The sequence below is a fragment of the Salvelinus namaycush genome, chromosome 34, assembly GCF_016432855.1.
Source record: "Salvelinus namaycush isolate Seneca chromosome 34, SaNama_1.0, whole genome shotgun sequence".
NCBI classification, from domain to species: domain Eukaryota; kingdom Metazoa; phylum Chordata; class Actinopteri; order Salmoniformes; family Salmonidae; genus Salvelinus; species Salvelinus namaycush.
This window is the reverse complement of record NC_052340.1, coordinates 14,958,051-14,984,723: the sequence shown is the minus strand read 5'-3', so window position 1 is coordinate 14,984,723 and position 26,673 is coordinate 14,958,051. Positions and strand designations below refer to the sequence as shown.

Here is a 26,673-nt window from a genome sequence, read left to right as displayed (position 1 = left end):
GTCTGTTGAAAGGATGGTGATACTGACTTCAAATAATTTATGTTAAAAACATATTATGTTTATTGATTCATGTTGTATAGCCCTCTGGAGCCTGAATGAATGCCAAAAATAAAACACAACATTAGCACTCTGTCAGAATGTATACATGTCTAATCAATTTGCATAATCAGAATAGCAGAATACAATGCAATACTTCACATGTGAATGCAGTAGTATGTCTTTAAGGTTAACAATGGGATGCTGAGAGTCCCAGTATCTTACCTTGAAGGGCAAATCTAGGATTCGAAAAACAACTGTCACACCCTGATCTGTTTCACCTTGTCTTGTGTCTCCCACCAGGTGTCTCCCATACATCCCCTGTGTATTTATACCTGCGTTTTCTGTTTGACTGTTGCCAGTTTGCCTTGTCCCGTTCCTCTTTCTTGTTGTTGTTCTAGTCTCCCCGGTTACGACCTGTTTTGCCTATCTTGACCCTGAGCCTGCCTACCGTCTACGTCTGCCAACTATTACCAGGATAACGAACCCCTGCCTGTCCTCGACCTGCCTTTTGCCTGCCCCTGTATATTCAATAAATCTCTGAGACTTGAACCATCTGCCTCACGTGTCATCATCCGGGTCTCATCCTGACATGATAACAACAAAGTGGTAACTCCACCACTTGTTTTGGTAACCGCTGAGGGATGGGCCTAAAGAAGAAAACACTCTCAAATTCATAAACAGAGCTATAAAAAGCCCCCCAAAATATGCACAAATGGCTGTATCAATCTCAGATTGCCCTTTAAGGTTAACAATGTGATGCTGGGAGCTGAGTTTGTGTGCAGTGTTACTGACAGCACTGAGTATAGCATCATATGGTAAGAACGTGGGGAATTCCTCACAAAAAGCTAATGAATTGTATGTCACAAGCTCAGCTATGTCAACATTCAGTTGTAGGGGAGAGTTGGGTAAGTTGAGCCATTTTTTCCATTCTGTATCACTCTGTAAAGGGAAATATTGTATTATTTCTAACAAAGATATCTACATATATTTCAGGATGTTGTGTATCCATGGAAATAATCAGAATTCATGTAAACATTACAGTTTTGAAAACATAGCTTGTCCAAAACGAGTAGTCTCTTGGCACAACTGACACCGGGTATGGGATGATATAGTTCATATCATCCCATACCCGGTGTCAGTTGTGCCAAGAGACCCTGCCTGTGGGACAGGGTAAGTTAAGCAGCCTTCAAATGTCTGTACTGAATTAAATATTACCACTACCTTTTTAAACGATATCTATCTTTAACACAATTACAATCACTTTTTTGTCTTTAAATAATTTTAAACATCTTTTATCACAGGCTTAACACCTAATAAACAACATACTTTTAAAAACACTTTTAAAATAGCACAGTCCCTGTTGTTACCTCCTATCCCAGCGATAATGCCTTGGATTACGCATGGGAAGAAAACATTTACATTTGCTCAACTTGCCATTGGCTCAACATACCCCATGGTCATTGGCTCAACATACCCCATGGTCATTGGCTCAACATACCCCATGGTAATTGGCTCAACATACCCCATGGTCATTGGCTCAACATACCCCATGGTAATTGGCTCAACATACCCCATGGTCATTGGCTCAACATACCCCATGGTCATTGGCTCAACATACCCCATGGTCATTGGCTCAACATACCCCATGGTCATTGGCTCAACATACCCCATGGTCATTGGCTCAACATACCCCATGGTCATTGGCTCAACATACCCCATGGTCATTGGCTCAACATACCCCATGGTCATTGGCTCAACATACCCCATGGTCATTGGCTCAACATACCCCGTGGTAATTGGCTCAACATACCCTGTGGTAATTGGCTCAAATCACCCCAAGGCAAACATTTTGACTATTAGCCCACACAGCTACTAGGATACACTTAACCTCAAATGATGTATAGAACAATCTTACAATTATCTACTTTGGTTTAGATACAAGCATCATGAAACCTCCAACACAATGAATTAATTTGACTTGGTCAAAAGTAGTGCACTATATAGGAAATAGGGTGCCATTTGGGACATACCCGAGATGATAGACTCGACAGCATCATTCAAACTAGTTTTGAATAATTCGCCATGGTGTGACATTGTACAGATCTACCTGTAAGAATGATTAGGGTTTTCCGTTATGCATTATGACAAGGGATCGTTGTGAAATAGCAGGGGGCTGACTGGAGGAAGCAGCAGAGACAGGGCCTGTTAATAAAATACTGATAGTTCTATCACGTCTAGGGATACAAAACTCAGGTAACTTTCCCCAAATTCCCAGGTTTTCCAGACATCCTGGTCGGAGAATGACGTCTTACAGTATATGCTTGATCCATATGACACCCTATGTCCCCTGGTTCCAGAGCCCTATTTCCCCTGGTTCCAGAGCCCTATTTCCCCTGGTTCCAGAGCCCTATGTCCCCTGGTTCCAGAGCCCTATGTCCCCTGGTTCCAGAGCCCTATGTCCCCTAGTCAAATGTAGTACACTATATAGAGAATAGGGCGCTATTTGGTACACAAACCAAGAAACAGACTTCTAGTCTCCAGGTCTCCAGGTTATACGTTCTAGACCAGAATATATTAGTCTGAGAGCTGAATTGGTTCTGGAGTCGCAAGACAAGTTACTACACAGGCCTCCATGAAGACGTATCATAATGATACATTCAAATCGCTTGTGGTCTTTTGAACAGTATTCACTCTATAGTCCTTCTACGTAGCAGTCTCATCCTCAACAGTCTGCTTTAACATGGACCCTTCTCTCGTCACTCTCCCCTCTCTTCGTTTTCTTCCTTCTCTGTATACGTCCTCTCCCTCGCTCCACCCTTCTCCTCCTTCTCTCCATCACAGTCCAGCTCCTCCAGGTCAGCCTCCCCCATCTCCTCAGACACAGAGTAGAGCTCAAAGTCACAGATGTCTTTCCTGGCCAGTCCGTCTTTGATGGAGGGAGTGGAGGAGGGAGAGGAGATGGAAGTGGAAGAGGTGGTGATGGAGGAGGTGTCAGTGGAGGTCCAAGAGGGTACCACAGAGCCGTTGACCAGTCGGTTCAAGCCCTGAGAGCTGGAAGGGGATGTGGACGAGGAGGTGGAGGAAGGGGCTGCCCTCTGCTGGAGCATGGATGTGGTGACGTGAAACATGTTGGTCTTAAGCGTGGCCGGGGGGAACTTGGGGGAGTACTTGAAGGAGTGGTCAGGGTAGACCAGACTGGAGGCCCCTGCCCCTTCACTGGGCTTACTTCCTGCTATAGCCATGCCCCCACCCCCAGGCCCCACCTTCCCCTTCATCATCCCTAGGACCTCATACCTAAAGCTGGAGATGTCCTGCTTCAGCTCCTGGGGAAAGAAACATACACACATACAACTTTTTATCTATTTATGACATTTACAGTGGACAGTGCACGTCAATTATCATTCATTGCCGGTGATAGAAACAATGCTTATTTTTTGTTTGTAGTCCCTGTCTGGTGCTGAACTCAGATTTTTTTTAAAGAAATGTGGAATGTCAGAGGAAACCAAACCTTACCTTAAAGTTCTCCTCAGTCAATCCTTCTTCTGTCTTGGCATCTCTGATCATGGCTGCTACATATCTCTTCACCAGGTTCCTCAAAACCTCCTGAAAACAACACAGTCCACAGGTTGATAAAATCATATCAAATACATCCACTCCTGGGTTACTAACAACTTCTGTAGAGAAAATGGAAAACATAATCCTTAGAGTGGACAGGTACAGGGATGCGTCCCAAATGGCATCCTATTCGCTATATGCTGTAGTACACTACTTTTGACCGGGGCCATAGAGCTCTACTTTTGCCCAGGGCCATAGAGCTCTACTTTTGACCAGGGCCATAGAGCTCTACTTTTGACCGTGGCCATAGAGCTCTACTTTTGACTGAGCCATAGAGCTCTACTTTTGACTGGGACCATAGAGCTCTACTTTTGACCAGGGGCCATAGAGCTCTACTTTTGACCGGGGCCATAGAGCTCTACTTTTGACCGGGGCCATAGAGCTCTACCTTTGACCGGGGCCATAGAGCTCTACCTTTGACCGGGGCCATAGAGCTCTACTTTTTGATCGAGCCATAGAGCTCTACTTTTTGACCGGGGCCATAGAGTTCTACTTTTTGACCGGGTCCATAGAGCTCTACCTTTGACCGGGGCCATAGAGCTTTACTTTTGACCGGGACCATAGAGCTCTACTTTTGAGCGGAGCCATAGAGCTCTACCTTTGACCGGGGGCCATAGAGCTCTACTTTTGACCGGGGGCCATAGAGCTCTACTTTTGACCGGGACCTTAGAGCTCTACTTTTGACCAGGGGCCATAGAGCTCTACTTTTGACCAGGGGCCATAGCGCTCTACTTTTGAGCGGAGCCATAGAGCTCTACCTTTGACCGGGACCATAGAGCTCTACCTTTGACCAGGGCCATAGAGCTCTACTTTTTGATCGAGCCATAGAGCTCTACTTTTTGACCGGGGCCATAGAGCTCTACTTTTTCACCGAGACTCTGGTAAAAAGTAGTGCATTATATAGAGAATAGGGTGCCATTTGGGAAAAATCGAGTTCAAAATATGTGCATCAACAGAATAAAAAACATTGAAAACTGACACAATGAATGAGAAATAATCCATTTAAATATAAACATAAATACCTGATACTGGTGGTTTATTCTTACGTTTATAGCAGCCCGTCTCTACAAAAGAGGAACATTAACTTACTCCAAAAGCACACCAGGCAGCATGACTAATCAGTTCATGTGATTTCCTTCTTGGTGGAGAGTTGGCCAGCTCTGTCATCACCTGCCCATTCTCTGTTAAAGGGATAGTTTGGGAGTTGGGCAATGAAACCCTTTATCTTCTTCTCCAGAGTCAGATGAACTCGTGGATACCATTTTAATGTCTCTGGATCCAGTATGAAGGAAGGTAGAGGTTGTTTTGTGAGCCAATGCTAACTAACTGTACGTGAAGACTTCCAGTCTTTGCAGTATTCTTTTTCGCTAAACTAGCGCATATACTAGTTAGCATTGGCTTGCGAAAGTACCAGTAACTCCCTTCATACTGGATGCAGAGACATAAAAATTGTTAATTGCCAAAATCCCGAACTATCCCTTTAACTTCTAACTGCTGATGCTATCAGAACAGTTATGTCTCATGACGCACGTCTAACCATTCTGGGAAGAACAGGTCATTTCATTCATGACCATTTGTTGAGAACAACCTTCTGAGGCCAGAGGAGAAGAGAAGAAGTGGAAGATTCAACTGTGAACTGTTCAGTAGAGTTGCAGAATTCCGGTAACTTTCCCCAAATTCCCAGGTCTTCCAGAAATCCCAGAATCAGAGGGGAATAAACAAGAAATCCAGGAAATCCAACCAGGATTTCTGGAAAACCTGGGAATTTGTGGGAAATTACTGACATTTTACAACCCTACTGTTCAGTACAATTATTGTTGATGTATACTAGAGACTTCATCCTCACCCCTATGGTTCCAAATGTTTCTGTTTTCTTGGCCCTGGTGATCTTGAAGATGTGTTTCCTGATCCAGCAGATGAAGTACCAGATTGACTTGGGGCTAGGGATGATGTTGAATGGAGAAGGCAGAGTCCCTCCCTCTTCAAAGTAACTCATCCACAACTTGGTTCTTGCAAACTTCCACTCAATGTCTGCATGATCCTGAACAGAAACAACACATGCTAAGCATCTGAACAAGTGATATGAACAAAACTGTGTGATATAAAATGACCACAGACAGGTTGTTGGGCTCACAAACAAGTGAATGAATGAATGATTTTGCTTTCCAGTGATAGCGTAAGACTCACAGCGATGTGTTGGTAGCAGTTGTCTATCATGGCTAGTGTTAGCGTTAGGGTTTTCACTCACAGCGATGTGTTGGTAGGAGTTGTTCATCATGGCGATCAGCATGTTGAGTAGAACCACCAGAGAGATGACGTTATAGGTTCCGAACATGGTGGCCCCTACAAACTCTGTGAACTGGTGGTCTGCCTCCACGTTGGTCACATACAGACTGATCAACCCAAAGACAGACCAGAACAAAGACTGGAGTGTCTCAAACAACCTAGAGGAGAAAGAGAGAGAGATGAGAGAGTGAGAGATGAGAGGGAGAGAGGGAGAGATAAAGGGATGAAAGAGAGAGCAAGAGAAAGGGATGAAAGAGAGAGAGACAGATGAAAGAGAGAGTGAGTGAGAGAGAGAGAGAGAGAGAGAGAGAGAGAGAGAGAGAGAGAGAGAGAGAGAGAGAGAGAGAGAGAGAGAGAGAGAGAGAGAGAGAGAGAGAGAGAGAGAGAAAGGGATGCAAGAGAGAGGGGGTTATATTTCTAAATATATAAGGTAAGCAGGATCTACAAGAATAGTCAAGATATCACAAAAGGCTGCCATTCCAGTTTTGCCCTAATCCAGCCAATTGGCAAAACATACATATCCATCAAAATAAATTAAAATGTAAGGTTGCAAAATTCTAGTAACTTTCCCCAAATTCCAGAAATTCCTGGTTTTCCTGCTAATTGCCTCCTGATTCTGGGCATTTTGGGAAAGTTAACAGAATTTTTTAACCCTACCAGAACTACAAACGAACACATTATAATGCATGGTCTTTACGAACGTTGAGAAAGCGTTGTTCTGTGTTTCGCAGCGGATGCCCTTGCATCCCTTCAGTCCCTCGTCTGTCTCGTAGTAGAAGTAGAGCTGGTTGAGCCCGTTAGCGAAGGCCAGGAGCACCAGGCAGTAGATAAACAGGAACTTAAGGATGTCCAGCAGCATCCTGCCCAGAGAGATCTGGAATAATGAGGATTATCGTCATATTCATCATCATAATCATCATCATAAACGAGAACTTTTCATACAATAAATTGCAGCTCAGTGTTTTACAGATCAGTATGTATGTATCAATATTCTCAGAGTAGGAATACTGATCTAGGATCAGGTCCCCCCCCGACCATGTAATATTATTAATTGTGAATTAAAAGGAAAAACTGATCCTAAATCAGCAGTCCTACTCTAAGATGCTTAATACATACTGCTCCTGGACATAACGACAGAAACATAGTATTAAATGACAAATCATGTAAATGTAGTATGATAATCCTGACCTGTAGAGGTCCCAGGTGGGAGTTAGCTGTAAACAGAGAGATGAGGCGGAGGGAGCTGAAGATGTTAGCGATGGCAAACACAGCCTCTGCTACCAAGGTAGGATGCCACATCTGCCATTCGTTCCTGGCCCTGAAGCCACTGTACTGTGGGAGAGAGGGAGAGACAGAGGGGACAGGTCAGTCTACTGTGGGAGAGAGGGAGAGACAGAGAGGGGAGAGGTCAAACTCTACTGTGGGAGAAGGGGGTGAGACAGCGAGGCGGCATTACATAGTAAGTCCAATAGGCCTTCTCCACCGGACAACTTTTGACGAGCGTGAGGCGCTCCTATTCATTTAAATGAAGCCTGAGTGTAAGGTGGTTGTATTTTCAAGAATTCGTCAACGATTTATTCTAGCGTATTTCATATTATCTAGTACACAACAACCATCATACAGTACCTTGACATAGGCAACGATCTTCAGAGAAATGGTAGCCAGGTACAGAGCGTTCATAACAAAGTCCATGAGGTTCCACCAGTCATGGATATAGTCCTGGAATCCTCCATCCCACATCTGTTTAATCTCTGTCCAGATGAAGCCTATAGGACAGAGAACAGACCAGCAGGGTTAATTATGTTCCAAATGGCATCCTATCCATTGCAAAGTGCATTACTTTTGACCAGAGCCCTATGTAACTCACCCTATTCCCTACATAGTGCACTACTTTTGATGAGGGCCTATTGAGGCCTGGTCTAAAGTAGTGATCTAAATAGGGAATATGGTGCCATTTGGGATGCAGCCCTAGAGTTAGGGTTAAGGTTGTCATGTCTCTCTCACTTCTCTGATCTATGGCCACATTCCTCAGGTGAAGAGGGAGTGTTAAAATCAAATCAGATCAAATTGTATTTGTCACATGCGCCGAATACAACAGGTGTAGACCTAACCGTGAAATGCTTACTTGCAAGCCCTTCCCAACGATGCAGAGTTAAAGAATTATAATAAAAAGAAAAGACAAAAGAATGGAGCTACTGTATATACAGAGTACCAGTACCAGATCAATGTGCAGGGGGAAGAGATATTTCAGGTAGATATGTACATGAAGGCCGGCTAAAGTGACTCTGTATGCATGTATGTGAGTATATGTAGGATCTTAATTTGATCACTTTTATGTTGGTGAGAATTTTCCTGCATAGCAGGAAATGCAATCTTGTAATGTATTTGAGTTTTAAAAAGGCTTCTAAAGTTTGTAATTTCAGACTTGATTTACACTACCGAAAAATATATCAACCCCTACCAAAATGTCCATTAATTATAATCCATATAATCATTTACATTTCCTGTTGCTGCAGGATTATTTTCCTGCTGTAGTAAACTGGCTCAAATTAAGATCCTACATCTGTGTGTGTGTGTGTGTGTGTGTGTGTGTGTGTGTGTGTGTGTGTGTGTGTGTGTGTGTGTGTGTGTGTGTGTGTGTGTGTGTGTGTGTGCGTATGTAGTGTATCTGAATGTGTATGGGTTTTGTGTGAGAGTGTTGTTCTAGTTTGTGTATGAGCGTGCATAGAGTCAGTGCAAGATAGGGTCAGTGTAAGTGGTCCGGGTAACCATTAATTAACTAATTAGCAGTCAGGCTTGGGGTAGAAGCTGTCTCGGAGCCTGTTAGTCCAAGAGCCGACGTTCTGGTACCATTTGCTGGACGGTAGCAGAGTGAACTATGGCTAGGGTGGCTGCAGTCTTTGGGAATTATTCGGGCCTTCCTCTGACACCGCCTGATAGAGGTCCTGGATTGCAGGGAGCTTGGCCTCAGTGATGTACTGGGCTGACCACACCACCCTCTGTAGCGCTTTGCAATTGAGGGTGGCGCATTTGCCATATCAGACGGTGATACAGGACAGGTAGACAGGTATGGACAGGTAGACAGGTAGCAAGCCCATGCATCCTGCCATGCGGTTGCACTGAACAGAACACCGTAATGGGAGAAACATAGGAAAGACATGGGCTGGGTTGTCTTACAATACAGTGTGCGTACAATGCATGAAAACCAGCTGTAAAAGGTGGGTAGAGTATTTGGCTGAAACACAAGCTTGGATTCTACCATTTCCTGTCAGAATTGTCATCAACTAACATCATTAACACCAATAGCAGTCTACGTGGTATGTCTCGAATGACGCTCTATTATCAGCTGACCTTCTGTGGAGTTGACATCGTGTTATGTATCACTTTGGAGGGAGCAGCATGTGTCCGGGTCTTTCCTTTCTTGACCAACCATGTTGTGCACCTCTGCACGCGCACACACACACACTCTTACCCAGTACCCAGGGCAGTATCATCCATTCCACCACAGTAGGAGTCGGCCCCTGTCTGTTAGGGTCTGTAGAGACGATGTGCTGGGAGGCCAGCAGCAGCAGGAAGAGGAAGGTGAGATATGACGTTGTGTGGCAGATAAACTTGATGAAGGGCTTCCTAATGATGTAGAAGAAGATTACTTTATTGTCCATTAGGTCTAACATAAATTCAACTTCAGCTTCCTGACAGATTTTTCCCATCAGACCAGGGATTCAAACTGGCAACCCTCCAGTTGCTGGCCTGCCTCTCTAATGTCTAGGCTACTTGCCTGATGAAGTGTCCATAGCGGCTCTTAGGAGATACCAGGTAGCAGAGGGAGAAGAGGGGGAAGAGGAGGCCGATGAAGACACAGGTTAGGAACTTCCCTGCCCAGTGACGACGCCTCCACCCAGGGAACTCATCGTACCAACGAGACGCAAGCAGCTGCTGACAGTTGGGCTGGGCTACAAACTGGAGGAGGGAGATTGAGGGAGGGAGGAGGGGAGGGGAGGAAAGGAGAGAGAGAGAGATGGAGGAGAAAGAGGAGCGAGAGAGGGGGTATGAAGGGGGAGGGAGGGAGGGATAGAAAGAGAGAGTGAGTCAGCCTTTATGATACATTACTGATTAGTTGTTAATGGAGACCTGTGTGTCTAATGCAACTTCACAATGTTTAATATTCTTTCTCACTTGCTTTCCACACCACATTGACAAACAACTGACACGAAAACAGGCACATCTTAACAAGCCTTGGCAGTTGGGTACAGCATACAGCATACTGACAGCAGTAAACATACTCAGCTAATGGAGGAGGTCAATTGACGTCCCAGATTACATTATGTGTGCATCCTGTTTAGTCTGGTTTAGTCCAGCAGCACCTCCAGCTGTTAATGACCTTAATGTGCCTGATCAGTCTGATGAGTGTTACCAGCTGTTCTTGGCCTGGTCCCAAGTGTCCCTCCCTGGCATCTCTGTTCCTCTCTAATATCCTCCTCACACACTGTACTGCGCTGTGTTGGATACTTTCTCTTCATATTGTCCTTGTCAGCACAGTTCCAGGTGGGTGTGTAACCAGACCATTACAGTTCGGCTCAATTAGGCTCAGTAGTGTGAAAAGGGTATTTCTCTCAGATCTGCCTCTGCTTACAAGGTTTGATAAGGAACACTCTATCCGTCTCAGGCACTATCTAAAACACTCTCTGTCTCAGTCGCTCTCTGACTGATGACCTCACTAACGACCTCATCCCCCACAATGCCCTGCTCTAAGTGATGGGGATCCATTTGTTTGTAATTGTTCGTAATTCCATTAGACTGAGATTAACCTTACGTCACACAGAGCAGCGCAAATGTTCAGCAGATGGTTCTATCAAATCTGACAGAGACAAAAAGATAATGATGTTTAATGAGGAACATATTTGACAGACAGGCACTCTTTCAAACAGGAACATGGAGTTCTTTATAAATGTCTCTCTATGGAGTCTTATCTCTGTTCCATCCCCAACCTTAAAGCGATATAGCATGTTGTGTATTTTCAGTAGTGTCATACTGTAAATGTCCGTCTCATGGAAAGGGTTTAAAGTATTAAGCAATGAATTTGTGTTTTTTCTGCAGTTCTCAGTCCTCTTCACTCTCAACGTGAAAACAGATGCAGTATCCCATTCTACTCAGGAGGGGGCAACATTTTACAACTTCCATTTCATAACTGTACTGTACATGCTCATCTACAGTAAGTCTAGCAGCAACCAACCATAAACCAAAAATTCACAATACAGTGCTGTACACTTAACATGAGACAATATTCCCACAAACTACTGACGGCATACCAGCCACGATAAGACCACAAATAGGGAATAGGGTGCCATATGCAATGTAGCCAAGGTTGTTGTTTTCCTGTGTAACATGTTGCTTTCTGTGTAATGTAGATGTATTGTGAGTCAGTATTCCAAGGAAACATTCAGTCAGAGCATTATCGTATTTGTAGCATCATTATTGCTGTATCATTATGTTTCATTATGTTCCCATCAAGGGACTGGACAGCAGACTGAGACATACACTATACAGTGCATTCGGAAAGTGTTCAGACACCTTGACTTTTTCCACATTTTGTTACGTTACAGCCTTATTCGAAAATGTATTAAATCACTTTTTTTCTCGCATCAATCTACACACAATACCCCATGATGACAAAGCATAAACACATTTTTGGAAATGTTTGCCAAATTTATTAAAAAAATAAAACACTGAAATATAACATTTACTTAAGTATTCAGACCATTTACTTTGTTGAAGCACCTTTGACAGCGATTACTGTCTCGAGTCTTCTTGGGTATGACGCTACAAGCTTGGAACACCTGTTTGGGGAGTTTCTCCCATTCCTCTCTTCAGATCCTCTCAACCTCTGTTAGGTTGGATGGGGAGTGTTGCTGCACAGCTATTTTCAGGTCTCTCCAGAGATTCGGTTCAAGTCCGTGCTTTGGCTGGGCCACTCAAGGACATTCAGAGACTTCTCCCGAAGCCACTCCTGCATTGTCTTGGCTGTGTGCTTAGTGTCTTTGTCCTATTGGAAGGTGAGCCTTTACCCCAGTCTGAACTCTTGAGCAGGTTTACATCAAGGATCTCTTTGTACTTTGCTCCGTTCATCTTTGCCTCGATCCTGACTAGTCTCCCTGTTCCTGCCGCTGAAAAACATCCCCACAGCATGATGCTGCCACCACCATACTTCACCGTCGGGATGATGCCAGATGTTTCCTCCAGATGTGACGCTTGGCATTCAGGCCAAAGAGTTCAATCTTGGTTTCATCAGACCAGAGAATCTTTATTCTCGTGGTTTGAGAGTCATTAGGTGCCTTTTGCAAACTACACGCGTGCGGTCAGGTGCCTTTTACTGAGGAGTGGCTTCCGTCTGGCCACTCTACCATAAAGGCCTGATTGGTGGATTGCTGCAGAGATGGTTGTCCTTCTGGAATTTTCTCCCATCTCCACAGAGGAACTCTGGAGCTCTGTCAGAGTGACCATCGGGTTCTTGGTCACCTCCCTGACCAAGGCCCTTCTCCCTCTAATGCTCAGTTTGGCAAGGTGGCCAGCTCTAGGAAGAGTCTTGGTGGTTCCAAACGTCTTCCATTTAAGAATGAGGGAGGCCACTGTTCTTGGGGACCTTCAATGCTGCAGAATTTCTTTGGTAACCTTCCCCAGATCTATGCCTCGATACAATCCTGCCTCGGAGCTCTACTGATAATTCCTTCGACCTCATGGCTTGGTTTTTGCTCTGACATGGGACCTTATATAACTGTGGGACCTTATATAGACAGGTGTGTGCCTTTCCAAATCATATCCAATCAATTGAATTTACAACATGTGGACTCCAATCAAGTTGTAGAAACATGTCGAGGATCATCAATGGAAACAGGATGCACCCGAGCTCAATTTCGAGTCTCATAGCAAAGGGTCTGAATACTTATGTAAATAAGGTATTTATGTTTCCATTGACTGCAAACTCCATAGACAAACATTGGCAGTAGAATGGCCTTACTGAAGAGCTCAGTGAGTTTCAAAGTGGCACCTTCATAGGATGCCACCTTTCCAACAAGTCAGTTCATCAAATTATTGCCTCGCTAGAGCTGCCCCGGTCAACTGTAAGTGCTGTTATTGTGAAGTGGAAACTTATTGTAAAGCGACAATGGCTCATCCACGAAGTGGTAGGCCACACAAGCTCACAGAACGGGACCGCAGAGTGCTGAAGAACGTAGCTTTTTAAAAATCGTATGTCCTCGGTTGCAACACACACTACCGAGTTCCAAACTGCATCTGGAAACAACGTCAGCACTTGAACTGCTCGTCAGGAGCTTCATGAAATGGGTTTCCATGGCAGAGCCTAGGATGGCACGAGCCTAGGATCATCATGCGCAATCCCAAGCGTCAGCTGGAGTGGTGTCAAGCTCACCGCCATTGGACTCTGGAGCAGTGGAAATGTGTTCTCTGGTGTGATGAATCACGCTTCACTATCTGGGAGTCCGACGGACCAATCTGGGTTTGGCAAACGCCAGGAGAACGCTACCTTCCCAAATGCAGAGTACCAACTGTAAAGTTTGGTGGAGGAGGAATAATGGTCTGGGGCTAATTTTTCATGGTTCGGCTAGGCCCCTTAGTTCCAGTGAAGGGAAATCTTAACGCTACAGCATACAATGACATTCTAGACAATTCTGTGCTTCCAACTTACTGCCAACAGTTTGGGGAAGGACCTTTACTGTTTCAGCATGACAATGCCCCCGTGCACAAAGCGAGATCCATATAGAAATGGTTTGTTGAGATCGGTGTGGAAGAACTTGACTGGCCTGCACAGAGCCCTGACCTCAACCCCATTGAACACCTTTGGGATGAATTGGAATGCAGACTGCGAGCCATGTCTAATCGCCCAACATCAGCGCCCAACCTCACTAATGCTCTTGTGGCTGAATGGACGCAAGTCCCTGCAGCAATGTTCAAACATTAGTGGAAAGCTTTGCCAAAAGAGTAGAGGCTGTTATAGCAGCAAACAGGGGACCAACTCTATATGAATGCCCATGATTTTGGAATGAGATGTTCGACGAGCAGGTTTTGGTCATGTTGTGTAGCTCCAGTAATGTGTTGTTTTACTAAGGAAGGATGCCATTTTCAGACACAGCCTGGTGATTACCACAGAATTACAACTCCCATAGGAAGTCTCCACCCAAATCCGGCAATCTACTACTCCTAAATCCTATCTTAGAGATAACAGCAGACATTAGCTTCATGCTTTATCCACTGAAATACAACATGTAAAACCCTCAGCTGTACATTGGGAGGGAGAGTCACCTGGCCAAGCTTCAACAAGCAGAAAAATGACAATAAACACATTTTCCTGAGGAAACATTGGTTTTGTCTTACCTCTTTCTGTGTGTATTTGATAGCCAGTTTGAGTCTGGCCAGGTCATTGGTGTTCTCATCCAGTAGAGGGTTGATGTCGTCTCTGTAGTTCAGGATCAGCTCTAGTTCTCTGGAACTCCTGGTTTGGTCCAACAGGTCCTTGGCAAACTGTTTACACTGCTGAGATAGCTCCTCATACTCCGACATAAACTCATTCTCCACCTGAAACAGTCAGGAACTGTTAGTTAACAGTCAATAAACTAGTTAAAAACTCTTTATAAAGTCTTTATACTGCTAGGACGACTCCTTATAAAGTCTTTATACTGCGAGGACAACTCTTTATAAAGTCTTTATACTGCTAGGACAACTCCTTATAAAGTCTTTATACGCGAGGGCAACTCTTTATAAAGTCTTTATACTGCTAGGACAACTCCTTATAAAGTCTTTATACTGCTAGGACAACTCTTTATAAAGTCTTTATACTGCTAGGACAACTCCTTATAAAGTCTTTATACTGCGAGGACAACTCCTTATAAAGTCTTTATACTGCTAGGACAACTCCTTATAAAGTCTTTATACTGCGAGGACAACTCCTTATAAAGTCTTTATACTGCTAGGACAACTCTTTATAAAGTCTTTATACTGCGAGGACAACTCCTTATAAAGTCTTTATACTGCTAGGACAACTCCTTATAAAGTCTTTATACTGCTAGGACAACTCCTTATAAAGTCTTTATACTGCTAGGACAACTCCTTATACTCTGACTTAAACTCTTTCCCCACCTGAAACAGGAATAAACTGTTAGTTAAAAGTCGAGCACAAATAAACACTGTCATGGAACACCGTCCATCTCCTAAAAGGCAGAAGATGGGCGTCTGTGGCACTCTCTGTGGAAGCCTTATGTTCCAAATAACAATTAAGTATGTACATTAATAGTCCATAAACTGCTTATAAAGTACACTGCTGAGACAACTTCTCACTCTTCTTTGACTCAAACTCATCCTCCAGCTCAATTTAATTAAATTAAATAAACTTAGCAAATATCTGTTAAAACCCCCACCTTGCTGAGTTCTTGTAGTTCCCAGGAGAGCTGGAAAGCTGTGAGGAAAGGGTCTTCACTGGAGAGGGCCAGTAGTGATGGGCTGGCCAGGGCCTTGTAGATGTTGAGACGTGAGCGGGAGTGACGAAGACTATCCACATCAGAGCTGGACACGCACTCCATGCAGTTACAGCGCACCTGGAACACACATATGTACTGGAGAGTTAGTGGAGGGAGGGCAGTATTTGTCACGCCCTGGCCATAGAGAGGTTTTTATTCTCTATTTTGGTTAGGCCAGGGTGTGACTAGGGTGGGCATTCTGGTTTCTTTATTTCTATGTTGGTGTGGTTCCCAATCAGAGGCAGCTGTTCATCGTTGTCTCTGATTGGGAATCATATATAAGTTGTCCTTTTTCATTTTAGGTTTTGTGGGTAGTTGTTTTCTGTTTAGTGTCTGCACCTGACAGGACTGTTTCGGTTTTTCCTCTTTGTTATTTTGTGCGAGTATTTTGAGTAATACATTTATCATGAACACTTACCACGCTGCGCTTTGGTCCACTCATTCCGACAAGAGCCGTGACAGTATTGTAACTATCATACTGTACTCAACTATTGTATCATACTGTAGTGTAGTGTAGCCTGCTGTGACTATTGTACTGTACTACATTACGTACTATATCATACTGTAGCATGTAGTATTTTATCATTTACCATAGTACTAAACCATTGTGTAGCATATATCCTGATTCAGACCCACCTCATGTGGCTGGGGCACAGACACCCCCTTCTGCACCAGCAGTTTGATGATCTCATAGTTGTTGGTGTGAGCTGCTAGGATGATGGGTGTGATGTCAGGAGTGAAGTCAGAGAACTGCTTGTCCAATAGGATGGGAGGAACCTGGGGAGAGGGCGGGGAAGAGATAAATATGGGTCATAGTCAGATAGGGATGATGATGGGCAAGAGACAAAAGATGTGTTCAATCCAGATATCAATTGAAGAAGGAAAACTGAATTCGACAAAACTGAATTCATGACAACATCATAGTATTATCAATATCAATACTACCATAATGTCTCCTTTATGAACCAATACAATAGAGGTACATGGTTTAGGATTTACTTGAGAAGCTGTGTGTGTGTGTGTTTGTGTGTGTGTGTGTGTGTGTGTGTGTGTGTGTGTGTGTGTGTGTGTGTGTGTGTGTGTGTGTGTGTGTGTGTGTGTGTGTGTTGATTACAGAGGACCAGCTGCTCTATTACAGAGGACCAGCTATGCAAGGATCTGTTTTAGGATCACTATTGTTTTCACTATATATGCTACCTCTTGGTGATCTCAAATAAAACTGTGAAGGACCTCGGCGTTACTCTGTATCCTGATCTCTCTTTTGACGAACATATGAAAAATATTTCAAGAGCAGCTTTTTTTCATCTTCGTATTATAGCAAAAATATGAAACGTTTAGTCCAAAAATGATGCCGAAAAGCTAATCCATGCTTTTGTCACTTCAAGATTAGACTACTGCAAAAGTCTACTCTCCGGCTACCCGGATAAAGCACTAAACAAACGTCAGCTATTGCTAAATACGGCTGCTAAAATCTTGACTAGAACCAAAACATTTGATCATATTACTCCAGCACAAGCCTCTGGCTTCCTGTTAAGGCTAAGGCTGATTTCGAGGTTTTACTGATAACCTACAAAGCATTACAAGGACTTGCTCCTACCTATCTCTCTAATTTGGTCCTGCCGTACATACCTATACGTAAGCTCACAAGACGCATGCCTCCTTATTGTTAGAATTTCTAAGCAAACAGCTAGAGGCAGGGCTTTCTCCTATAGAGCTACATTTTATGGAATGGTCTACTGATCCATGTGAGAGACGCAGACTAGGTCTCAACCTTTAAGTCTTTAAATAATGAAGACTCATCTCTTCAGTAGGTCCTATGATTGAGTAAAGTCTGGCCCAGGGGTTCGAACGTGAATGGCAAGGCACTGGAGTGACGAACCACCCTTGCTGTCTCTGCCTGGCTGGCTCCCCTCTCTCCAATGGGATTCTCTGCCTCTGACCCTATGAGTCACTCTCTTGCTAGTGCTCTCCCATGCCGTCCCTAGGAGGGTTGCATCACATTGAATATCGCTATACTCGACTTGAGTGGGTTGAGACACTGACGTGATCTTCCTATCCGATTTTGCGCCCCCTCGGGCTCTTGCGGTGAGGGAGATCTTCATGGGCCATACTCCACCTTGTCTCAGGGGTAAGGTGGTCTAATGATATCCCTCTGGTAGTGTGGGGGCTGTGCCTTGGCAAAGTGGGTAGGGTTATATCCTGCCTGGTTAGCCCTGTCCCAGGGTATCGTCGGACGTGGCCTTAGTGTTCCCAAACCCCCCCCGCCCACATCTCGGTGTCCAGTATCTACGCTGCAGTAGTCTATATGCCAGGGGGCTAGGGTCAGTCTGTCTGGTGTAATTCTCCTGTCTTATCTGGTGTCCTTTTTTAAATCTTAAGTACTGTATGCTCCCTCTACTTGTTCCATCTCTCTTTTGCTCTCTTTCTCTTTTCCCGGAGGACCTGAGCCCTAGGACCATGCCTCAGGGCTACCTGGCTTGGCGACTCCTGGCTGTCCCATGTCCATCTGGTCGTGCTGCTGATCCAGTTTTTGCTGTTCTACCTGCGGCTATGGAACCCTGACCTGTTCCTGGATGTGCTACCTTGTCCCTGACCTGGTGTTTCCACATTTTTTTCTCCCTCTCTCTCTCACTCTCTCTCTCTACTGCACCTTCTGTCTCAACCTCTGAGTGCTCGGCTATGAAAAGCCAACTAACATTTATTCCTCTATAACCACTGTGATTATTATTTGTACCTTCTGGTCATCTATGAACGTTTGAACATCTTGAAGAATGATCTGGCCTTAATTACCATACTTAATTACCATGTACTCTTATAATCTACACCGGACACAGCCAGAATAGGACTGGCCACCCCTCAGAGCCTCGTTCCTCTCTAGGTTAATTCCTAGGTTCCTGCCTTTCTAGGGAGTTTTTCCTAGCCACCATGCTTCTACATATCTGCATAGTTTTTTTCTATGAGGTGTTTGGCTGAGTTTCTGTAAAAGCACTTCATGACATCTGCTTTATAAATCAATTTGATTGACTGATTGACAGGGTTTAATCATTTAATGTGAGTCCCAAATGGCACCATCATATGGCTCTGGTCAAAAGTAGTGCACTATATAGGGAATAGGGTGCCATTTGGCACAGTCTGATTGGTCTCCCTCTGGGAGGAGATGATAAGGAAAGAGGCACTTGAGTGACCACTTCACTTACAGTATGAGGAAATACTAGCTAACAGTATTACATTACTGTTCCCTTTACTGCAACAACTCAGATCTAAGTGATGTTCCCATAAACCACAGGTCTTCTTGTCATTGATTTCTGATGTTCCTGATGGTGTACGTGCATTCGTGTGTGGTCCAGATAATGTGTTTGCATAACAAAGTGATGTTGAAACAATGACTAGCATCGCTGCCAGTTAGGTCATGTTGTTGAGATGGAGTTTGACCTTACTATCATTATCTCTAAACTCACTCAGAAGAGATGGAGAAAGAGAGGTGGAGATACAGTAGAGATGGAGAAAGAGAGATGGCGAAAGAGAGGTGGAAATACAGTAGAGATGGAGAAAGAGAGATGGAGAAAGAGAGATGGAGATACAGTAGAGTGGAGAAAGAGAGATGGAGATACAGTGGAGATGGAGAAAGAGAGGTGGAGAAAGAGAGATGGAGAAAGAGAGGTGGAGATACAGTAGAGTGGAGAAAGAGAGGTGGAGATACAGTAGAGATGGAGAGAGGTGGAGAAAGAGAGATGGAGAAAGAGAGGTGGAGATACAGTAGAGTGGAGAAAGAGAGGTGGAGATACAGTAGAGATGGAGAAAGAGAGGTGGAGATACAGTAGAGTGGAGAAAGAGAGATGGAGATACAGTAGAGATGGAGAAAGAGAGGTGGAGAAAGAGAGATGGAGAAAGAGAGGTGGAGATACAGTAGAGATGGAGAAAGAGAGATGGAGAAAGAGAGGTGGAGATAGAGTAGAGTGGAGAAAGAGAGATTGAGATACAGTAGAGATGGAGAACGAGAGGTGGAGAAAGAGAGATGGAGAAAGAGAGGTGGAGATACAGTAGAGTGGAGAAAGAGAGATGGAGATACAGTAGAGATGGAGAAAGAGAGGTGGAGAAAGAGAGATGGAGAAAGAGAGGTGGAGATACAGTAGAGTGGAGAAAGAGAGGTGGAGATACAGTAGAGATGGAGAAAGAGAGGTGGAGAAAGAGAGATAGAGAAAGAGAGGTGGAGATACAGTAGAGTGGAGAAAGAGAGATTGAGATACAGTAGAGATGGAGAAAGAGAGGTGGAGAAAGAGAGATGGAGAAAGAGAGGTGGAGATACAGTAGAGTGGAGAAAGAGAGATGGAGATACAGCAGAGATGGAGAAAGAGAGGTGGAGAAAGAGAGATGGAGAAAGAGAGGTGGAGATACAGTAGAGTGGAGAAAGAAAGATGGAGATACAGTAGAGATGGAGAAAGAGAGGTGGAGAAAGAGAGGTGGAGAAAGAGAGATAGAGAAAGAGAGGTGGAGATACAGTAGAGTGGAGAAAGAGAGGTGGAGATACAGTAGAGTGGAGAAAGAGAGAAGAGAGGTGGAGATACAGTAGAGTGGAGAAAGAGAGGTGGATATACAGTAGAGATGGAGAAAGAGAGGTGGAGAAAGAGATAGAGAAAGAGAGGTGGAGATACAGTAGAGTGGAGAAAGGGAGGTGGAGATACAGTAGAGATGGAGAAAGAGAGGTGGAGATACAGTAGAGATGGAGAAAGAGAGGTGGAGATACAGTAGAGATGGAGAAAGAGAGGTGGAGATACAGTAGAGTGGAGAAAGAGAGGTGGAGATACAGTAGAGTGGAGAAAGAGAGATGGAGATACAGTAGAGATGGAGAAAGAGAGGTGGAGAAAGAGAGATAGAGAAAGAGAGGTGGAGATACAGTAGAGTGGAGAAAGAGAGGTGGAGATACAGTAGAGTGGAGAAAGAGAGGTGGAGATACAGTAGAGATGGAGAAAGAGAGGTGGAGATACAGTAGAGATGGAGAAAGAGAGGTGGAGATACAGTAGAGATGGAGAAAGAGATGTGGAGATACCGTAGAGTGGAGAAAGATAAGGGGAGAAAGAGAGGTGGAGAAAGAGAGATGGAGATACAGTAGAGTGGCGAAAGAGAAGTGGAGATACAGTAGAGTGGAGAAAGAGAGGTGGAGATACAGTAGAGTGGAGAAAGAGAGGTGGAGATGCAGTAGAGATGGAGAAAGAGAAGTGGAGATACAGTAGAGATGGAGAAAGAGAGGTGGAGATACAGTAGAGTGGAGAAAGAGAGGTGGAAAAAGAGAGTAGAGAGATGCCACAATCTCCTCTGATAGAAAGATGAGAGGGAATAAATACACTCTTCTATTACACTCCTCTCTCTCTCTCTCTCTCTCTCTCTCTCTCTCTCTCTCTCTCTCTCTCTCTCTCTCTCTCTCTCTCTATCTTTCTCTCTCTCTCTCTCCATCTGATGGAGGGACAGATTCCTAATTCAGATGTAATACAGGATGGTGTATGTAGACATTGTCTCAATAGCTAACTGCATGGGTGGCCCTATGCGTTCTTGTCCATCTAGTTAAAAGGGCCTCAGTTGAATCCAAAGTGTTTCAGCGCAGCTCTGGTGCTGTAGGAGTTTTCTTTGACGTCTTTGAAAATGTGTTTGAGAAGTGTTCAGCCCCCGTAGACTTTCTCTGTAATGGTGTGTGTGTGTCTGTGTGTGTGTGTGTGTGTGTGTGTGTGTGTGTGTGTGTGTGTGTGTGTGTGTGTGTGTGTGTGTGTGTGTGTGTGTGTGTGTGTATGTGTGTGTGTGTGTGTGTGTGTTTGTGTGTCAGACCTACTGTATTCTGTTCTATTTCTGTCCTTTGTTTAAAACTAGCTAAAACATAAATGTAACCTTGATAATGTACGCTGTAATTTGATTAAGTTGTTTGCATTTCAGGACTGTGTATGTCTTCCAGTTACATTTCATGTTGTATTTTTGGCCCTCTGCAAACGAGAGTAATAGCCACACTAAAATATATTTTTTCAAGATAAATGGTTGAGTTCAAATAGCCTAATATCATAATTCAATATATTGTATCATTTGTTGGGAAGAGTTTTGCCTGGTCGTTTCTGTGATGGCCACAGCACCACTCTCACTTGTGCACTCTTTAGTTAGGCCTAATTATGTCATGACAATATTGTTACTGTTTTAAACATGTGTACAGCCGCTAAATACTTGTTCGCAAGTGCCCAATTATCTGTGTAATTCGAGTGACGCTATTTTCCTTCAGTTTGTGCATTTATTTCTAATGCTTTGAGCGTGTCCTTGTGTGTTGCCGCTTCTTGGAGCTCCCTCGCTCCCCACCCACATATGTGTACTCTCCCCTTCAGAGCATACAGAATATTCTAATGAAGTGAGAGAGACTTTGTCATTTCTTCAAACAATCATCTTTATTTAATACCAATTAATTATTGCAATAATGACACTAGTCAACCACTAGATAATGCTGTTTGTTATAAGGCTGATACTAAGAATGCTTAGTCATGGATGGTTCCACCCCTCCAATAAGCCACCTTGGTTCATCTCCTGGTTATCTGCACGGGATGCCAGGATGATTATGAGACAATGAGGGATTGTTCTAAACTCTTCCAGGGAACTAGAGTGGAAACCATAAAAACATAACATTAGTAGAACAGAAATGTCTTACTATTAGTTAAATATGAATTGTTAACCATTAATATCAAATAAATATGTAATTTTTCTATCACACCAGATAGAAATACCTTGAGCTCCCTCGCAGGTAGCTTTGCCAGTGTTCTATAAGTTCTGATGGGGAGAGTGTCCATATCTTTGTAGGCTGTAGGCCCATTTTGTTGTCATAGTACTCACAGCCTGTTTCCTAACACCAGTAGGAAAGTTCAGTTTGATTTCATTTTAGTAGACACTCTTATCCATAGCAACTGGGGTTAAGCACCTTGCTCAGGTGCAAATCTACAGATCTTTCACCTAGTCGGCTCAGTGATTTGAACCAACAACCTTTACAGTTACTGTCCCAAGGATCTTAACCACTAGGCTACCTGCCAACCCAGGAAATACATTTTTGGTAATAGTTAGCTTGTTTTTGTAAGTCATTTTGACTATCTTCCCGACATGTCTATTTATTCTACCATCACTACCGTTATATTGAAAATATTTATCCTTAGGACCTTATCCTTAGGACCGGTACGACCATGTAACCTTTTCACAGTTTCACATAATAAGATGTCGTCAATAGGCTACAGATATATCACTGTATACACAAATCAGTAGCCTATACAGATGAAAGACAGTACATGCCTATTGACTCGTTTGCTAAAGAGGTCAACAGAAATTTAAATCAGATGATTACTTAGAGAGTGTATAAATAAACATACTGTAAATAGAGGAATCACAGGAGGGCTAGGAGATGAGGGGAGGACGATCTAGTCTAGTGGATCAGCTGTGATTTAAATAAAGTGACGAGCAGAGTTAAGCTTTCTCTTTCAGACCTCAGGGAGACCCTGTCTGTTTTAGCATACCTCTGTTCACCTGTTCATGGCTAAGTCTCAATGGCACCCTATTCCCTATATAGCGCACTATATTCTGATATGGGCCTATAGGGTAGTGTGCAGTAAATATGGAATAGGGTTCCATTTTGGGATACAACCAAGATCAACACAGAGATGGAAGAGAAGAGGAAATTATGTGTAGAAGAGATGCTGTGGAGAATATACTGTAAGAATTATGTGTAGAAGAGATGCTGTGGAGAATATACTGTAAGAATTATGTGTAGAAGACATGCTGTGGAGAATATACTGTAAGAATTATGGTTCAAATATCCTGAGTGCAAGTGAATGGGGAAAATGTGTAAATCGCCCATAGTAGCGTATCTCATTGCAGTTCTGAGAGAACCTGTAATTAGAGTAGACGAACACATACAGAGATAGAAGTGAAAAGGGAATTATGTGCAGAAGCAAGAGGGGGGGAGGAAAAATATGTAATTCACAAACATTATATGGTTCAAATATCCAGCGTGTAATAGCATGGAGAAACACTTGTAAATTGCACATGCACATTTTCTCCTTGTAGATCTCAGTTGAAAGTTAGACTTGAATGTGTATGTCTTCCAACCAGTGGAAATGGGGGTAGGGACATTATATAGAAAAAAAGGGTGGGTTATTAGTTGCAAGTAATCTTATTTGATACACTTAAATGTGCTAATGTCTTAGCTGATCTATCCCCTTAAAAATAAAATAGGGTTGAAGTTGTTCTTTACCATTCGGCCATCAGATTTGCCACCAATGCTCTTTATAGGACACATCACTGCACTCTATGCTCCTCTGTAAACTGGTCATCTCTGTATACCTGTTGCAAGACCCACTGGTTGATGCTTATTTATAAAACCCTCTTAGGCCTCACTCCCCCCTATCTGAGATATCTATTACAGCCTTCATCCTCCACATACAACACCCGTTCTGCCAGTCACATTCTGTTAAAGGTTCCCAAAGCGCTTCTTTTCAGTTTGCTGCAGCTAGCGACTGGAACGAGCTGCAACAAACACTCAAACTGGATAGTTTTATCTCAATTTCTTAATTCAAAGACTCAATCATGGACACTCTTACTGACAGCTGTGGCTGCTTTGCGTGATGTATTGTTGTCTCTACCTTCTTGCCCTTTGTGCTGTTGTCTGTGCCCAATAATGTTTGTACCATGTTTTGTGCTGCTACCATGTTGTGCTGCTGCCATGTTGTGTTGCTACCATGTTGTTGTTGTGTTGCTGCCATGCTATGTTGTTGTCTTAGGTCTCTCTTTATGTAGTATTGTGTTGTCTCTCTTGTCGTGATGTGTGTTTTGTTCTTGTCACACCCTGGCCTTAGTTATCTTTGTTTTCATTATTATTTTAGTTAGGTCAGGGTGTGACATGGTGAAGTATGTGTTTTGGTTTGTTTAGGGGTTTGTAGGTTTAATGGGGTAATGTCTTGTCTAGGTGTTTGTATGTCGATGGCTGCCTGGATTGGTTCTCAATTAGAGACAGCTGTGGTTTATTGTCTCTAATTGGGAGCCATATTTAAGGCAGCCATGGGCATCATGTGTTTGTGGGTAATTGTCTATGTTGAACGTTTGTTGCTTGTCTGTGCACTTACGTTATTTAGCTTCACGGTCGTTTGTTGTTTTGTTACTTTGTGTATAGTGTTCGTTTTCGTGTTTTTCTCTCTTCCAAAATAAAGAGATGTATTTTGCACACGCTGCGCCTTGGTCCACTCTCTCTAAAGAAGACGATCGTGACAGTTCTATATTTTAATTTAATTTATTTATATTTTTAATCCCAGCCCCTGTCCCCGCAGGAGGCCTTTTGCCTTTTGGTAGGCCATCATTGTAAATAGGAATTTGTTCTTAACTGACTTGCCTAGTTAAATAAAGGTTATATCAAAAAAAGTTTGTATAAAATGTATCCTTATAGGAATGAGTATGTGCCTGGTAGGGCATGGCTTAGTGTAATGCACAGGAAAAACAAGAAGAGGGCATATAGTAGAGACTGTTCTATGTCGACATGTCAGGTCTAAGGCCTTTCTCAAGACCAGTCGGATTGTAAAGCAGGTAGACTATTGGTATGTGATAACACAAGGACAGTGTGCTGTATGCAGGTGAATGTAGGCTAGTCACCCCTCCACCAAGTGACTATAGCCAACACTCAACAACAGAGTGCCATTTGGGAAGCACACTGTAACTATCCTACCTGTTTCTCCCCGCTGGGCTTCTTGTGGTTGAGCAACAGTTCCACGGCCCCCACCACCTCTTTACGGATGGCATGTAGGAGAGCGTCACCGACGTACACGTTATAGGTGAGCAGCAGCTCTATAATCTCCAGGTTCTCATTCTCTATAGCGATCAGCAGAGCTGTGCGGCCCAAAGGGTCTATACAGTTAATGTTGATCCGGAAGTATATCTCTGCTTCCTACAAGCGGGAGGGGGAATGACAACGGATGATTACTTAGTTTTATGGTATCAAGATAGCAAATTGTATCATGTTTATTGTTATTGTACTGGGACTTATTTATCCCTCCCTCCTTTTCTCCCTCCCTCCCTCCTTTTCTCCCTTCTTTTCTCCCTCCCTCCCTCCCTTCCCTCTTCCTCTCCCTCCCTCCCTTCCTTTTCCTGTCTCTCTCTCCATTCCTTCCTCCTTTCCCTTCTCTCCCTCCCTCCCTCCCTCCCCTCTCTCCCTCCCTTCTCTTCCCTCCCTCACCTCTTTCCTTTCTCCATCTCCCATCCCTCTACTCCCTCCATCCCTAGAGCTTGTTTGATGGAAGTATAGTATGCTTTCTACTGCCTCCTTAATCTCCCCTCCCTTCCTCCTTCTCTCCACCTCTTTCTCCCTCCCTCCCTCCCCCTTCCTCCCTCATCCCTCCCTCTCCTTCCTTCTTCCCTACTTCCAGAGACCGTTTAACTGAGGCATAGTCTCCTTTCTCCACCATCCCCTCCCTTCCTCCCTCTCCCTTTCCTCTCCGCCCTGCATCCCTACCTCTAGAGCCCGTTTAACTGAGGCATAGTCTCCTTTCTCCACCATCCCCTCCCTTCCTCCCTCCCCTTTTCCTCTCCGCCCTGCATCCCTACCTCTAGAGCCTGTTTGACTGAGGCGTAGTCTCCTTTCTCCACCATCCCCTCCCTCCTTCCCTCCCCCTTTCTTCTCCGCCCTGCATCCCTACCTCTAGAGCCTGTTTGACTGAGGCGTAGTCTCCTTTCTCCACTGCTCCCAGGTAGTTCTTCTCCAGGCCAGACAGTTCAGACTCGGCCCTGACAATCCGCAGAGGGATCCGGTCCCTATAGGAGGAGTTGTCTGTCCTCCGGTAGTACAGTTGAGACATCGCTGCTACTGCTAGGCAATCTCACTCACCTAGACAGGTTAGATTAGATAACATTGATTACTCTTATCTACATTTTGGGGAGGCAGTGGACAGAGACAGGGACACAGATCAGTAATGGTTGGGTGAATGGTTTGGTTGCTAGTAGGAAAACTACTTAATGCAGACTGGACTCACTGGACAGACGTTTGGTATTTTATTTACATCTTTGCACCTCCAATAAGTATAATATGTTTTTTTGTGTGTCAACATTTGTATTTATGTTGTCATTTTTTCGTTGGTGGGGGGGGGGGGGGGGGGGGGTTCAATATACAAATTCAAATAACTTAACTTGCATATTCAGTTCATATTGTATTTAATTG

The 26,673-nt window shown here is 43.9% G+C and overlaps 1 protein-coding gene across 1 annotated transcript; it reads right to left on the bottom strand.

Moving 5' to 3' along the window:
* Positions 1-2,795: 2,795 nt before the first annotated feature.
* On the bottom strand, positions 2,796-26,314 carry LOC120029200 (short transient receptor potential channel 4-like). The gene is made up of 15 exons (XM_038974493.1): positions 26,156-26,314; positions 25,189-25,407; positions 16,104-16,244; positions 15,369-15,545; positions 14,329-14,529; positions 9,715-9,900; positions 9,413-9,563; positions 7,567-7,706; positions 7,129-7,272; positions 6,642-6,814; positions 5,903-6,098; positions 5,501-5,695; positions 4,677-4,718; positions 3,553-3,642; positions 2,796-3,362 (listed from the first exon to the last, which is right to left on the bottom strand). Exons 1-15 carry the CDS (start codon positions 26,312-26,314, stop codon positions 2,796-2,798), a joined length of 2,781 nt encoding a protein of 926 aa, XP_038830421.1.
* Between the last annotated feature and the right edge of the window lie 359 nt (positions 26,315-26,673).

Coding starts and splice junctions, on each gene's coding strand:
- LOC120029200 (XM_038974493.1), bottom strand. CDS start 26,314: ATGTCTCAACTGTACTACCGGAGGACAGACAACTCCTCCTATAGGGAC. Junction 7,707..9,412: donor GATACTGCCCTGGGTACTGG/GTAAGAGTGTGT, acceptor TCTGTCCTATAG/GCTTCATCTGGACAGAGATT. Junction 5,696..5,902: donor ACTCCTACCAACACATCGCT/GTGAGTGAAAAC, acceptor GTTTCTGTTCAG/GATCATGCAGACATTGAGTG.